This window comes from Sparus aurata, chromosome 23 (assembly GCF_900880675.1).
Source record: "Sparus aurata chromosome 23, fSpaAur1.1, whole genome shotgun sequence".
In the NCBI taxonomy this organism is placed as follows: domain Eukaryota; kingdom Metazoa; phylum Chordata; class Actinopteri; order Spariformes; family Sparidae; genus Sparus; species Sparus aurata.
The window spans coordinates 14005959-14023540 of record NC_044209.1 but is presented as its reverse complement, the minus strand read 5'-3'; the positions used below and the strand labels follow the sequence as shown (position 1 = coordinate 14023540).

General features: G+C 42.9%; 1 protein-coding gene across 7 annotated transcripts in view; it reads left to right on the top strand.

Moving 5' to 3' along the window:
* Nucleotides 1–17327, top strand: part of LOC115575830 (voltage-dependent T-type calcium channel subunit alpha-1I-like) — a 168227-nt gene extending 150900 nt beyond the window's left edge. For 3 of the 7 annotated variants that reach the window (XM_030408180.1, XM_030408182.1, XM_030408183.1), the window contains 5 exons: nt 4732–4881; nt 9151–9288; nt 11537–11741; nt 12356–12591; nt 13122–13853. In XM_030408180.1, the coding sequence (XP_030264040.1) occupies nt 4732–4881; nt 9151–9288; nt 11537–11741; nt 12356–12591; nt 13122–13853 (1461 nt within the window). Of the gene's footprint in view, nt 1–4731; nt 4882–9150; nt 9289–11536; nt 11742–12355; nt 12592–13121 lie in introns of all 7 variants that reach the window. The other 4 variants (XM_030408185.1, XM_030408184.1, XM_030408188.1 and 1 more) reach the window with 4 other exon arrangements.
* The last annotated feature ends 255 nt before the right edge of the window (nt 17328–17582 follow it).

Sequence of the window (17582 nt, the reverse complement as noted above, 5' to 3'; positions counted from 1 at the left end):
CTGAAGTGGGGATGCATGATTATGGCAAAGGTCATAATCCAGATTTTTTTGTAAATATTGAGATATATCTGATTATTTAACACAATTACGCGTAGACTTTGCAAACCGCTGTTGGCAGGCCTTCAGGTTTTGTTTTATTTTTTGCAATCAACAGCTCACTTGAATGCATTGAGCTGAACTTAACTTGACCTGGCTGAGAAAGAGTTTGGGTTTTAGGTCTGCTGAGAGTGCGAAAAATGCACCGCTGCACAGGAAAGGGATTTACTGGATGTTTAACACAAGACCAAGTGAGAGCATCATTGCGAAATGGAACAGTACACTTATTGTTTTATCTCATTTATATTTTTGATATATAGCAGTTGAAAATATAATTGGATTAATTTGATCGTCCCTTCTTTGCAGCCTCATAACATGGGAAAATAAGAATTTTGGATCAGATTGAGTCTCTGCAGATCCTGCATTATAAACTATTCTGATCAGTATCCAGGGCAGATCACATAACGGAGACATCCCTACTTCTTTGAATTCTTATCTGTTTCTCTGGCTGCCTGTCAGTTTGCTTCTCTTTGCACAGCATCAGTGCATTAGTTCATGTAGGGAAAATTACAGATTCAACTCACAAGCTGGAAGAATACAAAGGAGGTAAACAACATGGCAGTAATTTCCATATGCTGGTGGAATGGTGGTGAGAAAGCAGAGAATCATTGCTATATTCCATTCTTTTGAGGGATTGACTGACAGCCACATTGCATCATTACACAGAGTCATTTTTAGCATCTCTCTGTACAATTCGCTTGTACTGTATTTCTTTTATGGACACAAAGAAGAGGGAATGAAAAGAAAAGGCAGCTATAAGGAAAGGACATTAAGCCGGACCTGAATGGCAACTTTGCTCAAGCACAATTGTGTTAAGAAGACAATTTCTTGGGGCAAAGGTTTTTCAAAATGAAACAAACAAATTAAATGACTAGACCGATGACAGCAAGGCTAGGACAATTGTCTCAGGTAATCCTTTTTGAGTAAAGCTTTGTTAACTTTTCAGTTCTCGTGTGAGTCTGTCGACGTACAGTCACAGGTTACACTTTTGGAGTGAAGATGTCGTGGCTGTGTGAGTGTAGATGGTCCCTCATTTCTACTCACAGCAGAGCATCCATTATGAAATTGCTAATGATAGTCTGAGATATCCGCGCAGAGATGCACATAAAGATGACTCATCAGCTGCCGTGGAGTGTCTCACCTTTGCAGAGCTAAAGTTGGCTGCACGGAGCCATTTTTAGCTCAGTGTTGGCTGACAAAGGAACTTAATGCAGACCGGGGAGAAAACACTGGCAGTGTCCTCCCCCTCGCTCTCTTTCTATCTCGATCTCCCTCTCTTTTCTCCTCTGTCTTTCTAGTGATGCAATAAGGGATCTGGCAGTCCGATGCAATTTATTCAGTGCACAGGTCCCGGGGTCGAAGTGTGCATGTGTGCAATTTGAAAAAGGCTCATGTGAGGAAATCCAAACATTGTGACATCTTGCGTTGTGGTGCTTTAAGGTTTTGTGAATCTCCACATTATAGTCATAATATTATCAGCAGCTTCTCCTGCAAAACAAATCATTAGCAATGAGAAATAAGGGTTTTTGTGGTGGTCAAATGACTTTCATCGCCCACAAAACGGATGTATGCAGACTCAGAGAGTGTTAGTGATAGAGCAGACGAGATTTGTTGGTTGAGAAAGATTGCAGGTACCTCATCATGTCCTCGTGTTCTATAATGTGCCATACAATTAGGGCTGGATATCACCCACTATTACCCTTATAGTGACACTGATACCTAAATAGAACTTATCGTTTTACTTATAGACAACTGCAACAATAGGGTCACTAAATAAGGTGAAGTTAGGAGGGAATCCATAACAGTCAAACCTAGCATAAAAAACTGCCCACTAGAGTGTGCCCAAAGCAATTTTTCATTTCAGTGATTTAGCCAGGTAACCATTTGTTTTAGCTGACTGTTGTGGATAGGGATGCACATTTTGATCAGATTCTTGAATTGATATCAGCCCCCATACCAATCCATTATCACCAAATCATTAACAACGTATGAACTATGTTGGACATTTTTTCCATTAGGAAAGGGTTTTAAACCCTGGAATGATGTATGATATGTTTGATGCAAAACCAGAGTAGGCTACACAAGGAGTTACACAAATTTACTTAAATGATAGACTGCATAACAGAAAATAATGACCTCATTTTAATTGCGGATCCCCCATCTGTCGTTATTTCACAGCTGGCCAAAATCAAACCAAATTGAGGCTACTTTATTATTATTTCCCCAAAACTTTGGTAGTACAAATCTCTCTCTATTGTATTAAAGTCAGAAATTCTGGTATCATGATAACCCTAGCATAGAATGCTTTTTAAAGCATTTTCTAAATTAGACGTGACTTCCATTTTAATTAAAGACATTTTTCATACCTGTATTTTGTATTTTATTTGGATATATTTGATGAGTATTTGTAATTTGCAACAAGACAGTTTTTGAAGTTGACATTTTTAATCCAGCAAATTCTTAACAGCGATGATTCAATTAATGATTGAATATTTACGTGCCTACTTGTGGCGTAGAGTAAATGTAGTTTGTTTCCTGAAATAATCCAATAGCCATGCTTTCAAATGTTTTGGTAGCATCGGAGCACGCTGAACTGCCGTGTTAGTAGAAGGTTTTGTGTCACTGTTGGTAAATCTCCATGTAGACCCACTGTAGCTACACTATCACTAACGCACACTAATAGCATCCTGAACTTGGGTTAAAATTTTGGCAAAAAAAAAAAAAAGGTATGTAAATAGAATCAGCGTATTTTTCAACATGTCAAACTGTGCTTTTCATGATTTGTTCTATCGTTTTTTACTTCATCAAATACAACATGCTCAGCGTCAGCTGCTGTGCTAGTGGGCTAGCTACATTGCCACATTTAATCAAAGCAGGCTTGCCGTGATTTGCTGCAAGCAAAACCATACAAATAGTAATGTTTTTCTAGATGTGTCTACAAAAAGGACTGAACACTTTTTAAGTCGTTTAAATACTGCTTGGTACATTCTGTCAGTAATTAAAAGGTATTGAGTACCGATACCCAGCCCTTCTAATAAATAATGAACAATTAATTTATGGCTTTGTGGTGGAACACTAGTGATAGATTCCACGGGACTACATGAGGACTCTGTAGGAAGTCAACACACACAGTGGTAAAGTAAGGTAATAAGAGAGAACAGATAATAGCTGAGCCGGTGACAGTCAGATAGACGCCGTAATTAATTTCAGCTCTCTCCTCTCTCTCTCTCTCAACCTCCATTCCCTGTGGATGGGCCCTATTGTTGTCCACTAATACAGTTATTAATGGCGGCCAGCACACAGGCCACCACAGTCAATCAAACATTATTTTTTTTTTATATATATATCAAGCTCTCCACCTACACAGAATGGACTATCTTGGCACTGTGAGAGAGAGAGAAAGAGTGTTTGTTTTTTTTATACATGCATGTATAGAAAGAGCTGGATTGCAGAGTCAGCCACTTTGTCTTTGTGCCAAAATGTGGCACTGCAACACCGTTTCATAAACCAGCATGATTTAGGTGTATTTATATTGCTGGGAGTACAGTAACCTGTCTCTTGAATTCTTAGCCCCCTCATTTTTCAAAACATGAGCCATGAGTGATTGTAATATAACAGCATGAGTCAGAAATGTGTGTTTGCATAACAGATCTAAGTATAGTCCTATAAGCGGTGTTGTGGAAATGTGTTGATGAAAATAGGCTTGTGTGGGGATTGAAGAGGAGTGACCTTGTTTCGCAGTATCTTTTGGGATGTATCTGCTGATGTAATACAGTTATTTTGGCTGGTATGAATGTGCTACAGGCAACAATGCACCTAGTTCATTGTGAAATACAGTGCCCTGCCAAGAAACACTGAAATCATTTTTAAAGTAGTTTCTTTCTTTCTTTCTTTCTTTTTTTTCTGTCAGCAGTCGTCCTTTTTCTGCCAGATTGGTTTCTGGGAAAAACCAATCTGGCAGATGAGATTCAAGCAAGGAGGGATCATTTAAGTCGAAGAAAAAGCCCTGACTGATTTAGTCTAAATTGCTTTAAACCTAATAATACCCAGAGCACAAAAGCAAACGCTTAAATCTTAAATTGTTTCAACAAGGTATTGAACAGCCTAATTGAGGTGATACATCAAATGTAATTGCACCGTTCTCAGTGCTCAAGGCTTTGATAGTAAAATTATGTGTTACTTGGCTAATGAGGGTTCGCATTCATGTTATTGAGGAGCCTTTTGCCAAATGAGAGCAATGTTCAGCCCTGAAGGCCGACAGAGTGCGAGAGAGGGATTTGTTCAGGTTTATTTGCGAACGATCTCTGACGTAGCGAAATTCTCTAAGATGCGTTTTGTTTTGTTTTGTTTTGTTTTGTGGAATTATAGACATGAAGGTTGTGGTGGTGTGAAATGTACGTGTGTGTGCGTGACATATGTGACTGTGTGAGTACATGAGAAAGTGTAACAACATACCTGCGTGTGCACACTGGCATATTTTAACCCTTAACAATGGTGTATGCGTTTCCCTCCGTGTTCTCTGTCCTCGCATGTCTCGCATGTGCACATGTTTGCGCCTGCGTGCAATACTGGTCTGCCCGCCTGCGTCCCGTGTGTATGTGTCCGTGTGTGTGTGTACGTGTGTATGTGTTCCAGGAGAGCCAGTGGCTGGACAGCGTTTCTCTTCTGATCAAGGATACACTGGAGGGGGAGATGCTGATGATCGACAACCTCTCCGGTTCTGTCTTCCACCACTACTCCTCTCCTCCGCCCGTCTGTAGAGACTGCAAGGGCCACCCACAAGAGGTACCACCACACGTGGACGCCCACATACATGCACTCACACACACGCACGCACACACAAACTCACACGAGGAGTGGAGGAGTGCAATAACTCCACATATTAAATTCATCCTTGTAGTTTAAATTTTTAAGCGAAACAGAGCCTCAGTCATCAATTTTTTAAAACATTTGACACAGCTATCCACGGTATCTTACCGTGCCGTGGATAGACACATACATATTTAACCTGACACGCTTTGAATGACAGCGTCCTCACCTGCAATGAAGCAAAAAATGCAGAGAGAAATGTAAAAGGGAAAAATAATGTGAAAATAAATACATAAAAAAAGAAATAATTAATATATTATTACATGAAATGCAAATTGAAATGGGAAATAGGAATCTGAATAAAAGTAAATGAATACAAAAAACATTTAAAGTATTTTTTGGGGTGCATTTATTGACATATTAATTAATTTATTGAGATTGAGTCTTTAGCCACTGTGCTTTACAGGACTAACCTGGAGGCCCATATGTATCAAACATGCCACAATTCTATTTATCATCCAGAATGTGACGAAAAGGGTAAATAAAAACAAAAGCAATTAAAACAGGATACTCTTATGTCATATTGTATAAATTAGTTTAGATTTAGTATTATTTTGGGTGCATTTATTGGCATATTAAGGTATTTATCGGCTCATCTTTTTATCTATGTCTTTAATTTCAATTTTGGCAGTTTTGGTCCTCCGTATGTTAGTGAAAGTCTCTACCTACTGTGCTTTGCAGGACCAGCCTCAAGGCACACATGTATCAGACATGTCAGAATCAATATTAATCATCCAGAATGTTTCACTAGTATTAAAAATACTCCCCCTTTGGAATATGAAACCTATTTATGAAAAGAAACAGCTCCAGTGTTGCCTATTTAGTAAGACCTGGCAACTTTTATGTCCCCTTTAGCAATTTCATTTTTGAAAAATGAGCCTAGCAACAGATCTAGTGATATTCTGGATAAAGATATTTTCCTTTGCAGTCCTGGATGCCCACTTTCTGCAAGCTCGGCTTGACAGATGTTCAGTTGACCACACGGCAGCTGGTCTGAAATATAAACTGATTACAAAGTGTCCACAGCGTATTTGAAAATCCCTTGGCCAAAAACCAGTGAATAGTAAAACTTAGTTAAGTTTTGAAAAACAAAAACACACACATACAAGACACATTCTTTCAGACACACGCCTATACACAACCATGATGTTCGGGGCCGGATCGCGTGCATGCACATTTGCAGAAGGGATACACACAGGAACATGCATTTGCCTGTACTTTCATGGACACAAACACACACACACACGCACACACACGGGGCTTCATTCATCACACAAAGCAGTTTGAAAGGAAAATGGTGTTGAAGTTCATGCTTTATAGAGCCTGTCAACGACTGCGTACGCTATTTTGTTACAGTATAATAGAGAATTAATTACATGGAATATGAACACAAGATGATATCAACTTTCCATGTGTGCAGAAATGTGGATTAATGAGGCCCTTTGCATGCACACACACAATCAATCATTCCTTATGTGCATGCGGTGCACGCACACACTAACACTCTACTTACTACTTGTGCGCTCTCATGTTGGGGTATATTGTACACAGGAGACCCTGCACAAAAACACTCAAAGCATACTGTCATGTGCCAGTGTTGTCCGTCACAACAGCAAAGTGCAGCAGGTCATTTTAGAAGAAGCAATAACCGGGCTCTACACCTCCTCACCTGTCAGTCCTGCTTTCTGCCTGTCTGCAGACGCTGTCAAACCATCAATCTTTCCTCTCTTACATCCTTGCCTCCTCACATCCAACACCCCCCCCCCCCGTCTTTCTACTGTATCTAACTCCTCGATTGTCTGTATCTGATCTCATACTGTTTTCCTTTAATTTGCCCTGGTCTTTAACCATCAGACTTGTTTGTGTGTGTGTGTGTGTGTGTGTGTATGTGTTTGTGTGCCATTTTCAGAGAAATAAGTATCACAAGCGGAGAGTTCTCTACAATGTTATTGCATTTAAGGGGACAGGAAGGCACGGCGGGACTCCTGGGTGCAGTGTGTGTGTGTGTGTGTGTGTGACAGTGGAAATATTCATCAAGTAACTGTCTAATAAGGACTTGAGATCAGCCACAGCTTGAGGCCGACTACAGTTGAGTCTGCAGAGAACAGTTCAGTGGAGCAGTGAAGGCCTTTGCTATTATTAAGTTGTTAGAATAATAATAGAGGTACTTCTCAAGCGTATTTGAACCTTTTACAACATAGTTTCACCCAGGTTTTGCAAGGTAGCCATCTTGGATTATGTGTAATATTGCTTGTTTTTTTTTCCCCAAGTAACAGCACAGATCATTTTTCCTACATAGACAAGTAGTGACACTAGGCATTTGTTCAACCTAAAAACCTTTCTTCAGCGGTAATTGTAAGTGATAATACTGAAAACTGTGTAATACTGGTTCACTATGAAGCCTCCATATTTCCTGAGTTATCATACTTAATCCATCTGTCATAGCCGCAGCCCTAGTTTAGCATAAATGGTGTTGCATATGCTCGCCAAGTCCTGGTTAGTCATGACTTGTGGCCATGAGACGCAAGCCATGCTTATTTTCTGGCTTAGTCACACACTACCTTCTCCTCTCATCGCCTCCCAGCACCACTGAATAAAACAATGCCTTGGCTCGCCGCCTTTCAGGCTGCCGCGGACACTTTCAATTGGTTCTAGCCTCCGTCTTTAATATGTCTGCGGTTCCCTTGGAAGCAACGGTGTAGCAACTCCTCCTGTACCTCTTGTGCCTTTTTTTTCATCGTCCCTGGACACGCAGCCAAGAATACAGGAGGAGAAAGGCTGTAGTTTCCATTACCTGCCGATTAATGGTTTATAGCCCAACTCTGAGATGTGGAGGAAGTCAGCAGACTTGGTATTGCTACATGGCAGCAAAAGTGAGGGCTGATGCTTGTAGAGGAACCAGAAACAAACCAAAGTGGTCCTTTGTAGTAAATTAATGAGTTGCATTGCTGTGAATCTGCCTACCCTCATCCCACTCTCTCTCTCTCTCCCCTCTCTCTCTCCCCCCCCCCCCCCCCTCCTCCTCGGGGGCTTGGGCAGTGGTAATTTACTGCTGCATATCAGCCATGAATCTCTCTCTATGAACCTCTCTTTCTCTCTCACCTACGGGCACATGTTAATATATCGCTAACAGGCGTCACTCCATTGGATTTCACTTGGCCTTTTTCAAGTACCCATTTTAAATGCTTCTCTCTGGCTATTTATTGCTCCATCTCAAGCAGAAACACTGCTTGAGCGCTTCATAGCACCCCCAGAACCCTGAAATTCCACTCCAGCTCTCTGTTAGCAGTATGTTCTGAAATTGTGCACACAAAAGAGCTTAGAGGGTGGTTGGGGGGGAAGAATAAAGAAACGGTGTCAGTTGAAAAACTTGAGCTCATGCATTGATCATTTTAAAAACCACTAGCCAAATGGGCATTTACCTGCAAACCTGGTGAAACAGAATTAGCTGGAACAAATGAGGGAGATGGGTAGAAACAGTTGGACTAATTGTTGTCACTTTTCCAATTATTCTGTGTTTGGTAATATTGTTTCTACAGGATTGTTCTAAGGGTATGAGAGACACGATTACCATACACACAGCAACATCATGTTAATGTGCACTTGTGTTTGAAAACGTACTCAGTTAGCTGTAGGGGCAGAATTCTAAGGTTCTGGAGCCGCCGATGGAAAAAAAAAAAAAAAAAAAAAAAACCCACCCATCTCTTCGCTCTGGCTTACACATACATGCAGACACTGTGGGTGCACACAAACACCGACTGCTTGGATATCTGCCTCTCGCCTCTTGTTCAGCCTCTCTCGTCACCTTTTGTTGCGGCACTGGGAAATATTTGTTCGACTGATGATGACAAAACACTGTTATTATATTCTTGAAATCTCTCACCCTGCTCTCTTTACAGACAGGTGCCACGGCATTTTGGACTATGCACTTTGAATTGTCAACATCTGGTGAAGCATATCGAAACTTGGCGGAGGTTTTACCTATCTTGTCTGTGCAGCTGATATCGGCCAAAGAGAGACATCTTAAAAACGTTGTTGCTGTTCATTTAGAAATTTAATTTCTGTGTACAAAAAAAGACGTAAGATACTGAAGTTATGATTGCTGTGAACGCAAGACTGTTTCTGTTTCCTACTCCCAATCACGTACTGTTTTGAGACATGAATAACAGCGGTACATTTTTGCAGCAGATCAGGATGGCAGAGATTGAGCAGGCTTCGCTGAAGTCAGAGCAGCTCTCAGACAAATCCTCATCTCCTGCGCTGCCTGATGACCTCAGCCTGGACGAACACACTGCCTACCAGCTGCTGGCGCGAGAGAGCACGGTGGGTATGAGCAGACTGAAGACCTACACCTCTAAAGATAGATTTAAAAACATTCATCTCTTTAAAGCCTTGAAACATTTGTACAACACATGTACAGTGTACCAGTGCCAGTGACTTAAGAGCACTAGGTGTCCCGAGTATAAGAATACGGCATTTCATTCCTTTTTGAAAGGAAAACCTAACTTTTTTTGATTATATGTCAGTTGTAAATCTACAAAAAGAAAAGTCTCACGGAATAAAGGCACGTTGAAGACCTGAACACAAGCAATATTCTGAAGGAGCAGCCTATATTAGAAAAGTACGGAGTTAAAAACAAAAAGTAATTTTTTTTGGTACATTACAGTGAAGCAGTTTTAGGCAATGAAATTCTTCCCAGGCATCTCTCTGATGTATGAAGCCATCTGGACACAGATTACACCGGTAAAGAAAGTTGGGTCCGAGCTTTGATCAGTGATAATAATGTGCAATTTCCACAGATGTTCTGCTGGCTTTGCCCGGACTTTGGTCCTACACGGCTCGGGTAAAAACCCTAATAAAAGGATGCCTATCCTTCTAATAACCAGCATGTTGTGAATAGCTAAGTCCCAGCACAGCGCTGTGTGTGACAGAGACAGGGGTGTGAGCATCTGCTTTCATGTCAGTACCAGCATCACTTTGTTGGAGTGTACACCTGCTTGTCATCTTCACACAGACTTTGAAGCCAAAGCAGATCCAGCTTCATGCCAGTATAATCTTTTTTCGCAGCTTTAGAGGTAAAAAAAAGATGCTGTGACCACCACAAAACCAAGTGTTCAACAAATTCACACTGGTTAACTTCCAGCGTGCCCACCACTTTGTCCTTGACACAGTAAATCAGCACTTTTGCCCAGCTCCCCCACGAGGATAAGCACTAACAATGGCAGAGGCTCACTGATAATTTTTCATATTAATCCCAGAAAGCACAAAACAAATGACTGTGACAAAAAAAAAAAAAATGTCATGGCTTTGCTGTAGTCCTGAGGTCTCTTGTGGATTACAGATATAAACCTGAGGCTCCAGAGGGCCCTTTATCTCTTTCACTCTGTGTATCAGTTGTAACTATCTGGTCTTTGAAGAACCCACTGTCTCTATCCACCACAGACCTCCTCATGAATAAAACTACATTCTCCCCGGTTGCTATCCTTGGGTGGCTCTCATGCCTCCCTCCTTCCCTCCCTCGCACCCACTCTTCCCCTTTCCAACGTGATCTTTCATGCCTCTCCTTTCTCAGCGTTACCCCTCTGGTAATTGCGCACCTTCTCTGCACCTCGATCCACCGCCATCCCTTATCATCCGTCCCTCCTAGATATCCTCCACTGTAATAGGGGTAATGCTCCTTGGTTCTAGATAGCCAGATAAGCCTGCAACCCGCCAAGCATGGACGTGAACCACTGCTCATTAGAGGAGGGAGAAAGAGGGGAAAGACGGAAGGTGAGAAAGGATCCAAGGTTAGGGGTTTTATTTGTCGAGCATTGTTTGTCTGTATGGGTGTGGGTGGCAGACTGGTGGAATGGAGGCTGTTCGGGGGCCAGGACTGAATGACTCAGTGGTGCAAAACATTAATGGAAGCACAGAAGTGTACCCACACACCCACACGTACACACACATAGCTCTGCAGTCCCTGGTGGTAATTAAAACTCGCAAGTTAAGGGCTTACAAAGCTGAACTCCCGCCTTAATCTGCCTCCTGCTTCCAGAAGCTACAGCCATCACACGCTCTGTAACCAAACATTTATTGCTATAATATATAACATTAACATGACAATAACAGTTTCTTCTGGCTCATAATCAGTTCTCACCCCTCCACCAGCACTTAAATGAAAAGCCCGAGGGATGATGTGAATCAGAGGCCATGTCTGATATCTGCAGGATGCCAGAGGGGGCTGCTCTTTTTTTTTTTCCTACTCATTTTCTATCAGGCTGGGTCCAGGAATTGTCACTCTACATTCATACATAATATAATGCTAATCCTAAACTTACATTGTCCCTTTGCAAAAGAAATACAAGGTTAAGGCTAAGCTATGTTAATGATTCTAAGCCTCTCAGCACACAAGTCCCAGCAATTTGAAGCACATCATTTATCTTTTTTTTTTTTACACGACATGTTTCATTTATCTTCTGTTTTTAAATGAAGTTTGGGAAGAATCCACACACCTACTGGATAAACCAACTGCAGCGGCTTTATGAGAAAAGACTCGCTGCTCAATGTCAGATTGTCTGCTCTCCTCCAGGGAAGGTGCAGCAGTGACTCCCGCAGCTCCGAGGAGGCTGGAGGTGGAGGTGGAGGGAACCACGCGGGAGGCTACCAGACTCAGACCGTGGTGCAGAGCCAGCCCTGCCGAGCCCTCAGCGCTGGCATCGAGATAGAGACCGCACTACAGGAGATGGAGATGCAAACACACCAAACACATACGTGCTCACCTCACTGTAGCCCTGGTGAGTATTTTGAATATTAGTAAATTAAGTATACCAGCAGGCTGGTTTTCAAAGGGTTCTTAACATGACAATCAAAGCAAACATATTTAAATTCGGCTTACAAGTGAGGATTTATATGAGAGAATATACAGTTCCCATAAGGGTAGCTCTCAACAATGAGGAAGAGAGCACACGAGCAGCACTTGAACCTCTGCAGTAAATTACGCAGCTGATTTGCATCACATCTGTGTAGATGTGCACCTGGAGCGACGTATCAGAATAAATTTTTTCAACTGCTGCGGATTAATCTTGGCAATCCAAATCCTATAAACGGTGTGTACCGTAGTGTAGACAAAAACATCAACATATATCTGTGAACCAGCAGACTTGTTCACGCTGTCCTGCACAGCAACAACGGGCCCAACCAGAAGAAAGCATTTCAAAGCGCCTGGGTCAGTAATTCAGTTTCAGATTAATATATAGAAAGTATGTATATAGATGTAAGTCTCCACTATAACTGGATATATACTATACTATCATCTATTATTCAGATGAAAAAAATCTCCTTGTGCAAGAAAAAGTGGAAACGCTACTTAAGCAATATAGAAATGGAAAGAGTGTATTCCCTCCCCAAGGTGGCGTTTCCAGCAGCAGCAACAAGGGAAGAAACAAAGATGGAGAAGGAGGAGCCAGTGGCATTTCTCCTCTCTTCCATCTGCCTGCAGAGTTCTTCCACCCAGCAGGAGCAGCCATCCCAGCACCTCCCCGCAGTCGGAGCCTACGGTTGTCAAGGGGCCTCCGGCTGACCTCCCCAGCCTCCTGGGCGTCACTGCGCTCCCCAGGAGCTCATAGCAAGATGCTGTGTACGCAGGTAGGGGGGGCGGAGGAGACGGCAGTACACCATCAAATAATTTAAATGATGCTAAAAGTGGAGAAAGATAGTTGTTATGGGGTTTTGTAGAGGCTTGAGCAAGTCCGATTGATATCAGCGGTGAAACCAAAAAGATTTGTTTGTTTCATCGACTTTGTAATTTGTCAAAGACGGGGACAAGACAGTGTAATGAATGTCTGAAGGACTTTAAACAGTTATTAGAATGAAAATGTCTTTGTTTCCCTGGCACAAAGGGGGCATTTAACAACAACAAACACAAAATAAATAACAAGAAAATGACACTGGTCTCGACCACAAGCCATATTTCAAACATCAATATCAGTATCAGCCCAGAATTTACCGATCCGTGCATCCTTAGATTAAATTGTTATTGTGAAAGCTGGTTTTGTAGTTTTCTGATCAGAATAACAGATATTACATTACTTTACATTCTTAATGGAACAAAGAGTTGGATTCAAGTGCTCTACTTTCTTTCTCCACTCTGCTTTCTCCCTTCTCTCTGTCTTCAGTACCCGTCCCACAGTGACTCCTCCCTGGCTACAGGCAGCTCTGAGGGCAGCCTCCAGACTACCCTGGAAGAAGGACTGAGCTTCAGCATCTCTCCACCACAGAACCTGGAGTTGCCTTTGCCGACAGCTCCGTTACCCCTCGTGTGTCCGCTCCAGCTGCCCGAAGACGGCACGGCCATTTCTTCCCCGGTCCAGACCCTGAGACCAAGGCCGACGCCCTCATCAACCCTCACCCTCCAGGCCACCAGGGGCCACCAGCGGAGCCAGAGCAGCGGCCGAGGTAGCACCAGCCCGGGCTACACCCGCGATGACTCAATTGACCCCTCAGACGAGGACCTGGGCATAGGCATTGGGTCATCAATCGGCGGTTGTGGCTCCAGCCAAGCGGGCAACAGTGAACACTTGTCAGAGACACTGAGCAGCTTGTCGCTGACATCACTGCTGTCACCCAGCTCCCTGGTGTACCCGGGAGGGGCAGTGAAGAAGTGCAACAGCACAGGGAGCCTGGAACAAGGGGGGATGCTGCTGTCGTCCCGGGGCAGGGAGAGCCGCAGGGAGATTCTAGGCATGGAACTTATGGACCCCCAAGGCTTTTTGGCCAACCCCTGGACGGGGGTATTAGTTGACACGAGAAGAGGAGACGGAAGAGGGGACCTCGGAGATGGCGAGCAAGGGTTTAAAGGGAAGAGCTCGAGCCAGACAACAGTAGGGCCTTGTCGGAAAAACAGATGAAATCCGCTGTTTACTCTTTCGTTGTCTCTCCATTCCTTGGATCTAAACCCATTGCTGTCCCTCTCACTCTCTCTGCTCGCATCAGTGAGAGAGAGGCTTGATGACACATGATGTCCTGTATCTCAAAACCAAACCCTCATCTTCCCCCTCAACCCCTTTCTATACATTTGTGACAAGCCCATGTCCTATTTTGTGCTACCTAGGGGAGTGGTCTGGTTGTAGCCTGCTAGTTAGGGAGTGGCCTGCGGAGTTAAGGACCAAGGGCTGAAGACAGGTCCTTGTAACCTCTTAGGGGCCGTACCTGTTGAGGAGGCCATGGAACGGTTCTGCTCTCTCTGGACGGCCAGAAGGTGCATCCATATCAGGGAGTGAATTGGAGCAGAGACAAAAGAGCTGAAACTCAAAGAAAGAGTCTTGCTTGTCGCTTGACTGTAGTTCCTTTTCTGTGCGTCGGCTCGGTTTCACAGAGGATGACAATGCAAAAATAGAAGTTCCCAAACTGAAACAGCTATTCATGCCAACAGAGACAGTTTTGATTCGTTAGTGTCTCGGAGGCAGTTGCGGCAAGTAGGAGGGAGGAGGCTCGGAGATGGTGGAATATATCAAGGCGTAAGAAAGGCTGGGAAAGGAGAAGACAGGTCATTTGTTTGGCTGGGCGAGCAGAGAGCGGATCTAATGTCCATCTGCTCTGGCAGACGGAAACAACAGGTCCTACTCGCTCTGGCACAGGACCTTCTGCTGAGTTCGGAGCAAAGCGCAAGGTGGAGGAGAGTTCAAGAGGGTGCGCCCGACGTGTTTGTGAGCACTGATCTCCGAGGCATGAATTAAATTATTCTCATCACTTCACCATATCTCTGTATTTTTTTAAACGGGAGATAGGTATCGACTGATCAAAGCTTCGTGCCTCTGTCAACTCGGCCTTGAGTGGCAGCGGAAAATGAAAAGAAATTGACAGATTGCGGAGGTATAGCCGTGCATGGAGTGATTCGTGAAATTGGTTATTTTTTTCTTTCTATCTCCAGCATCTCGCACTCACTCAAAAATGAAGAAATGAGTATGAATATAGGAGCTTGGTTGGATGGAGCTTTACAAACCCCATCAGCAGGAACGTTAACGCGTGCCTGGGGCAGCCTTGTGTGCACCAAAAAAAAAAAAAGATTCACAGCTACTTAACAAAGTGAGACTCGAAGCACACTCCTTTTGACACCACTTCCTCCCACCATGCTTAAGGATTAGGGGTGAACGGACAAACCCGCAGGTGTTTGCGAGGGACCTTGACTGCATGATGGAATTGCATTTAACCGAGATTTTTATCTATATACAGAAAAGTGTATCAAGATGTCAATGTTGGGTGATAACGATGTGATTTCTATTCCACTATTTTTGTAGAAAAGAGAATAGGCACGTGCAAATGTTGCCGTTTCTTTGTCCCCATTTAATTTAACCCATACGATCTCTCTGACTTGTTGTCTGGGACTTTTTGGTCTGCCAGTGGCTTCCAGTTTTATAACATTTTTTAAGGTGTGCACAGTGTATAAAAAAACGAAGCAAAAAATTTCAAACAAACTTTGTGCGCTGAAGTGATTGTTCCCTCCAGCACATTTCTCTTTGGGAACACTGGGTTCCTGGTGGATTCTTTTTTTTTTTTTTTCAAACGTTGGAGTCCCAGAGGGACAACCAGAGATGGGAACAGCCATATTCACTCAGCACATGAGGATCGTTCTAGCTCACAGACATTCCTGGCTGCACACAGGGAACTTTGTTTGCTTTTAGCCTCCTATGCTAAAAAAAAAGAAAAAAAGAAACATGAATAGCGCAACACCATCTCTATGAAAGCTTTAATTTGAAAGTTACACCACAACATATCGATTACGGACACGTCAGTGTTCCTTAAGCATGGTTCTGGGATTGCAATACAGTATGCTTATTCTTGAAATGACACCCTGATGCACTCATCTTCTCTTCCCCATCTCCTCACACATACAGTATGTTGTAGCAACCCTTCCACACACACACACACACACACACACATCATCGTTTGATATCAAAAGCGGGACACTGTAACAACGAACAAAACTTTTGCATCTTTTAATGCAAACGTATTTTGGCTCCTGCCACTTGATTAATTGCTCCATCTGAAAAGCAGATGCTCATCTCAAAGCCTGATTTCTGGAGGTAGACTGTTGTATATCCCCTGTGTTTTGATCATTACCTTGCTTTTTTAATTTCTCGAAAAAAGAATGAGGTGATGTGAGAAAAATCCGAGGGGTTTGACCTTTTGTATCATGCAAAATCACTTTGATGACTATGTTTATCACACGGTGTTGGGTATTAATGAGTGATAGTAAAAAGGCAGTTTGTGCGAGTGTGTGTGCTTGTGCGTGTGCGTCCATGACTTCAGGTGAAGTGATTGCCTTTCCCTGAAGTGTCCTGTTTGTCGGCGAGGATACCCCGAGATTAAAAGGTCGAAGAGAGAAAACGCGGAGCAACCAAGGGCTGTTTTAGCTTGAAAGATACGTCCTCCTATCTTTCTGAGACAAATCCTTGTGTCAGTGAATATGGCATCAAAGGTTAAAGCCTGACTACGCAGCAATAAATGTTCTATGTGTATGCCCTGAGTAAATGATGTCAATGTGATTTTTATCTCCTCAGAATAGAACAGTATTCGTTACTGTCTGTTTTTTTTTTTTTGCTTCTACTTGTCTGAAAAATACAACCAATCAGAAAGCACCTCTGCCCTCTCAGAGACCAATCAGCAGAGAGATGGGCCGCAATTGGACAACATGAACAAATGAGGTTATTGAACTCAGGTCGGGGGGTAAAAACCACTAGTAAAATTTTCAAGATAGCTGTAAAGGTGTGATCAGACTGAACCCGGCGCAAATCTTCACCTCACTTTACTCGCACAAATTTGACTGCTGGAGTGTTTATTCCCACAAAACAGCCAAATGCACCGACACTCCCGATGCTAGCTCTAACTACCTAATGATGCACCGACTGTGTGTGTGCGTGTGTGTGAGCAGAGTGTGCCTTTGTACAGTACGTGTGTGCTGCGGCTCAGACTCAGCCTGGTCTCTTACCAGGATCTTAATTTGTTTCTGTTATTTTCCTCCAGACTCTCTTTTCACTTTTCTTCCTTGTCCTCTGTTTGAACAGGAAGTGCAGTTTCATAGCTCGGGAGAAGCACACACATACTCTTTTTTTTTTTTCTTTTTCGCTCACACCTTTTCCACACACACTTCTGCTTCGACTCACGCTGCCTTTAACGAAAAACGTGCGTCCACCTCTGCATTGAATTTGTATGCAATCACGCCGCCTCTGGGATTTGCTTTGCGTTCAGTCTGAACACACCTTAAGAGTGTACAATTCACGTTTGTACATATCTTTGTATTTTTGATCTGCATGTGTGCATTGCTGCCAGTTGACCATGATTATATCATTAGTATGCATTTCATAAAATTGTACAAAGTTAAAGGGAATGCCCCGGTGTTTTTTGACTGCTGCTATGGAATCACTCACAATTGAACAAGTTGGGAGCCACAAAAAACAAAAAAACAACACTTTTCTTTCAACACATCTTTTACATGACAGGGGGTGACTAAAATCTGCTTCATCTTTATACCTTTTGTTTACATCTCAGTTAATGAAATATGGCGCCGCCAGGTGAAGAGTTTGAGTCAGGCGAAGAAGAATAAAAGCAGCAAAGAGAAAGCCAGTGACAGGACGGGG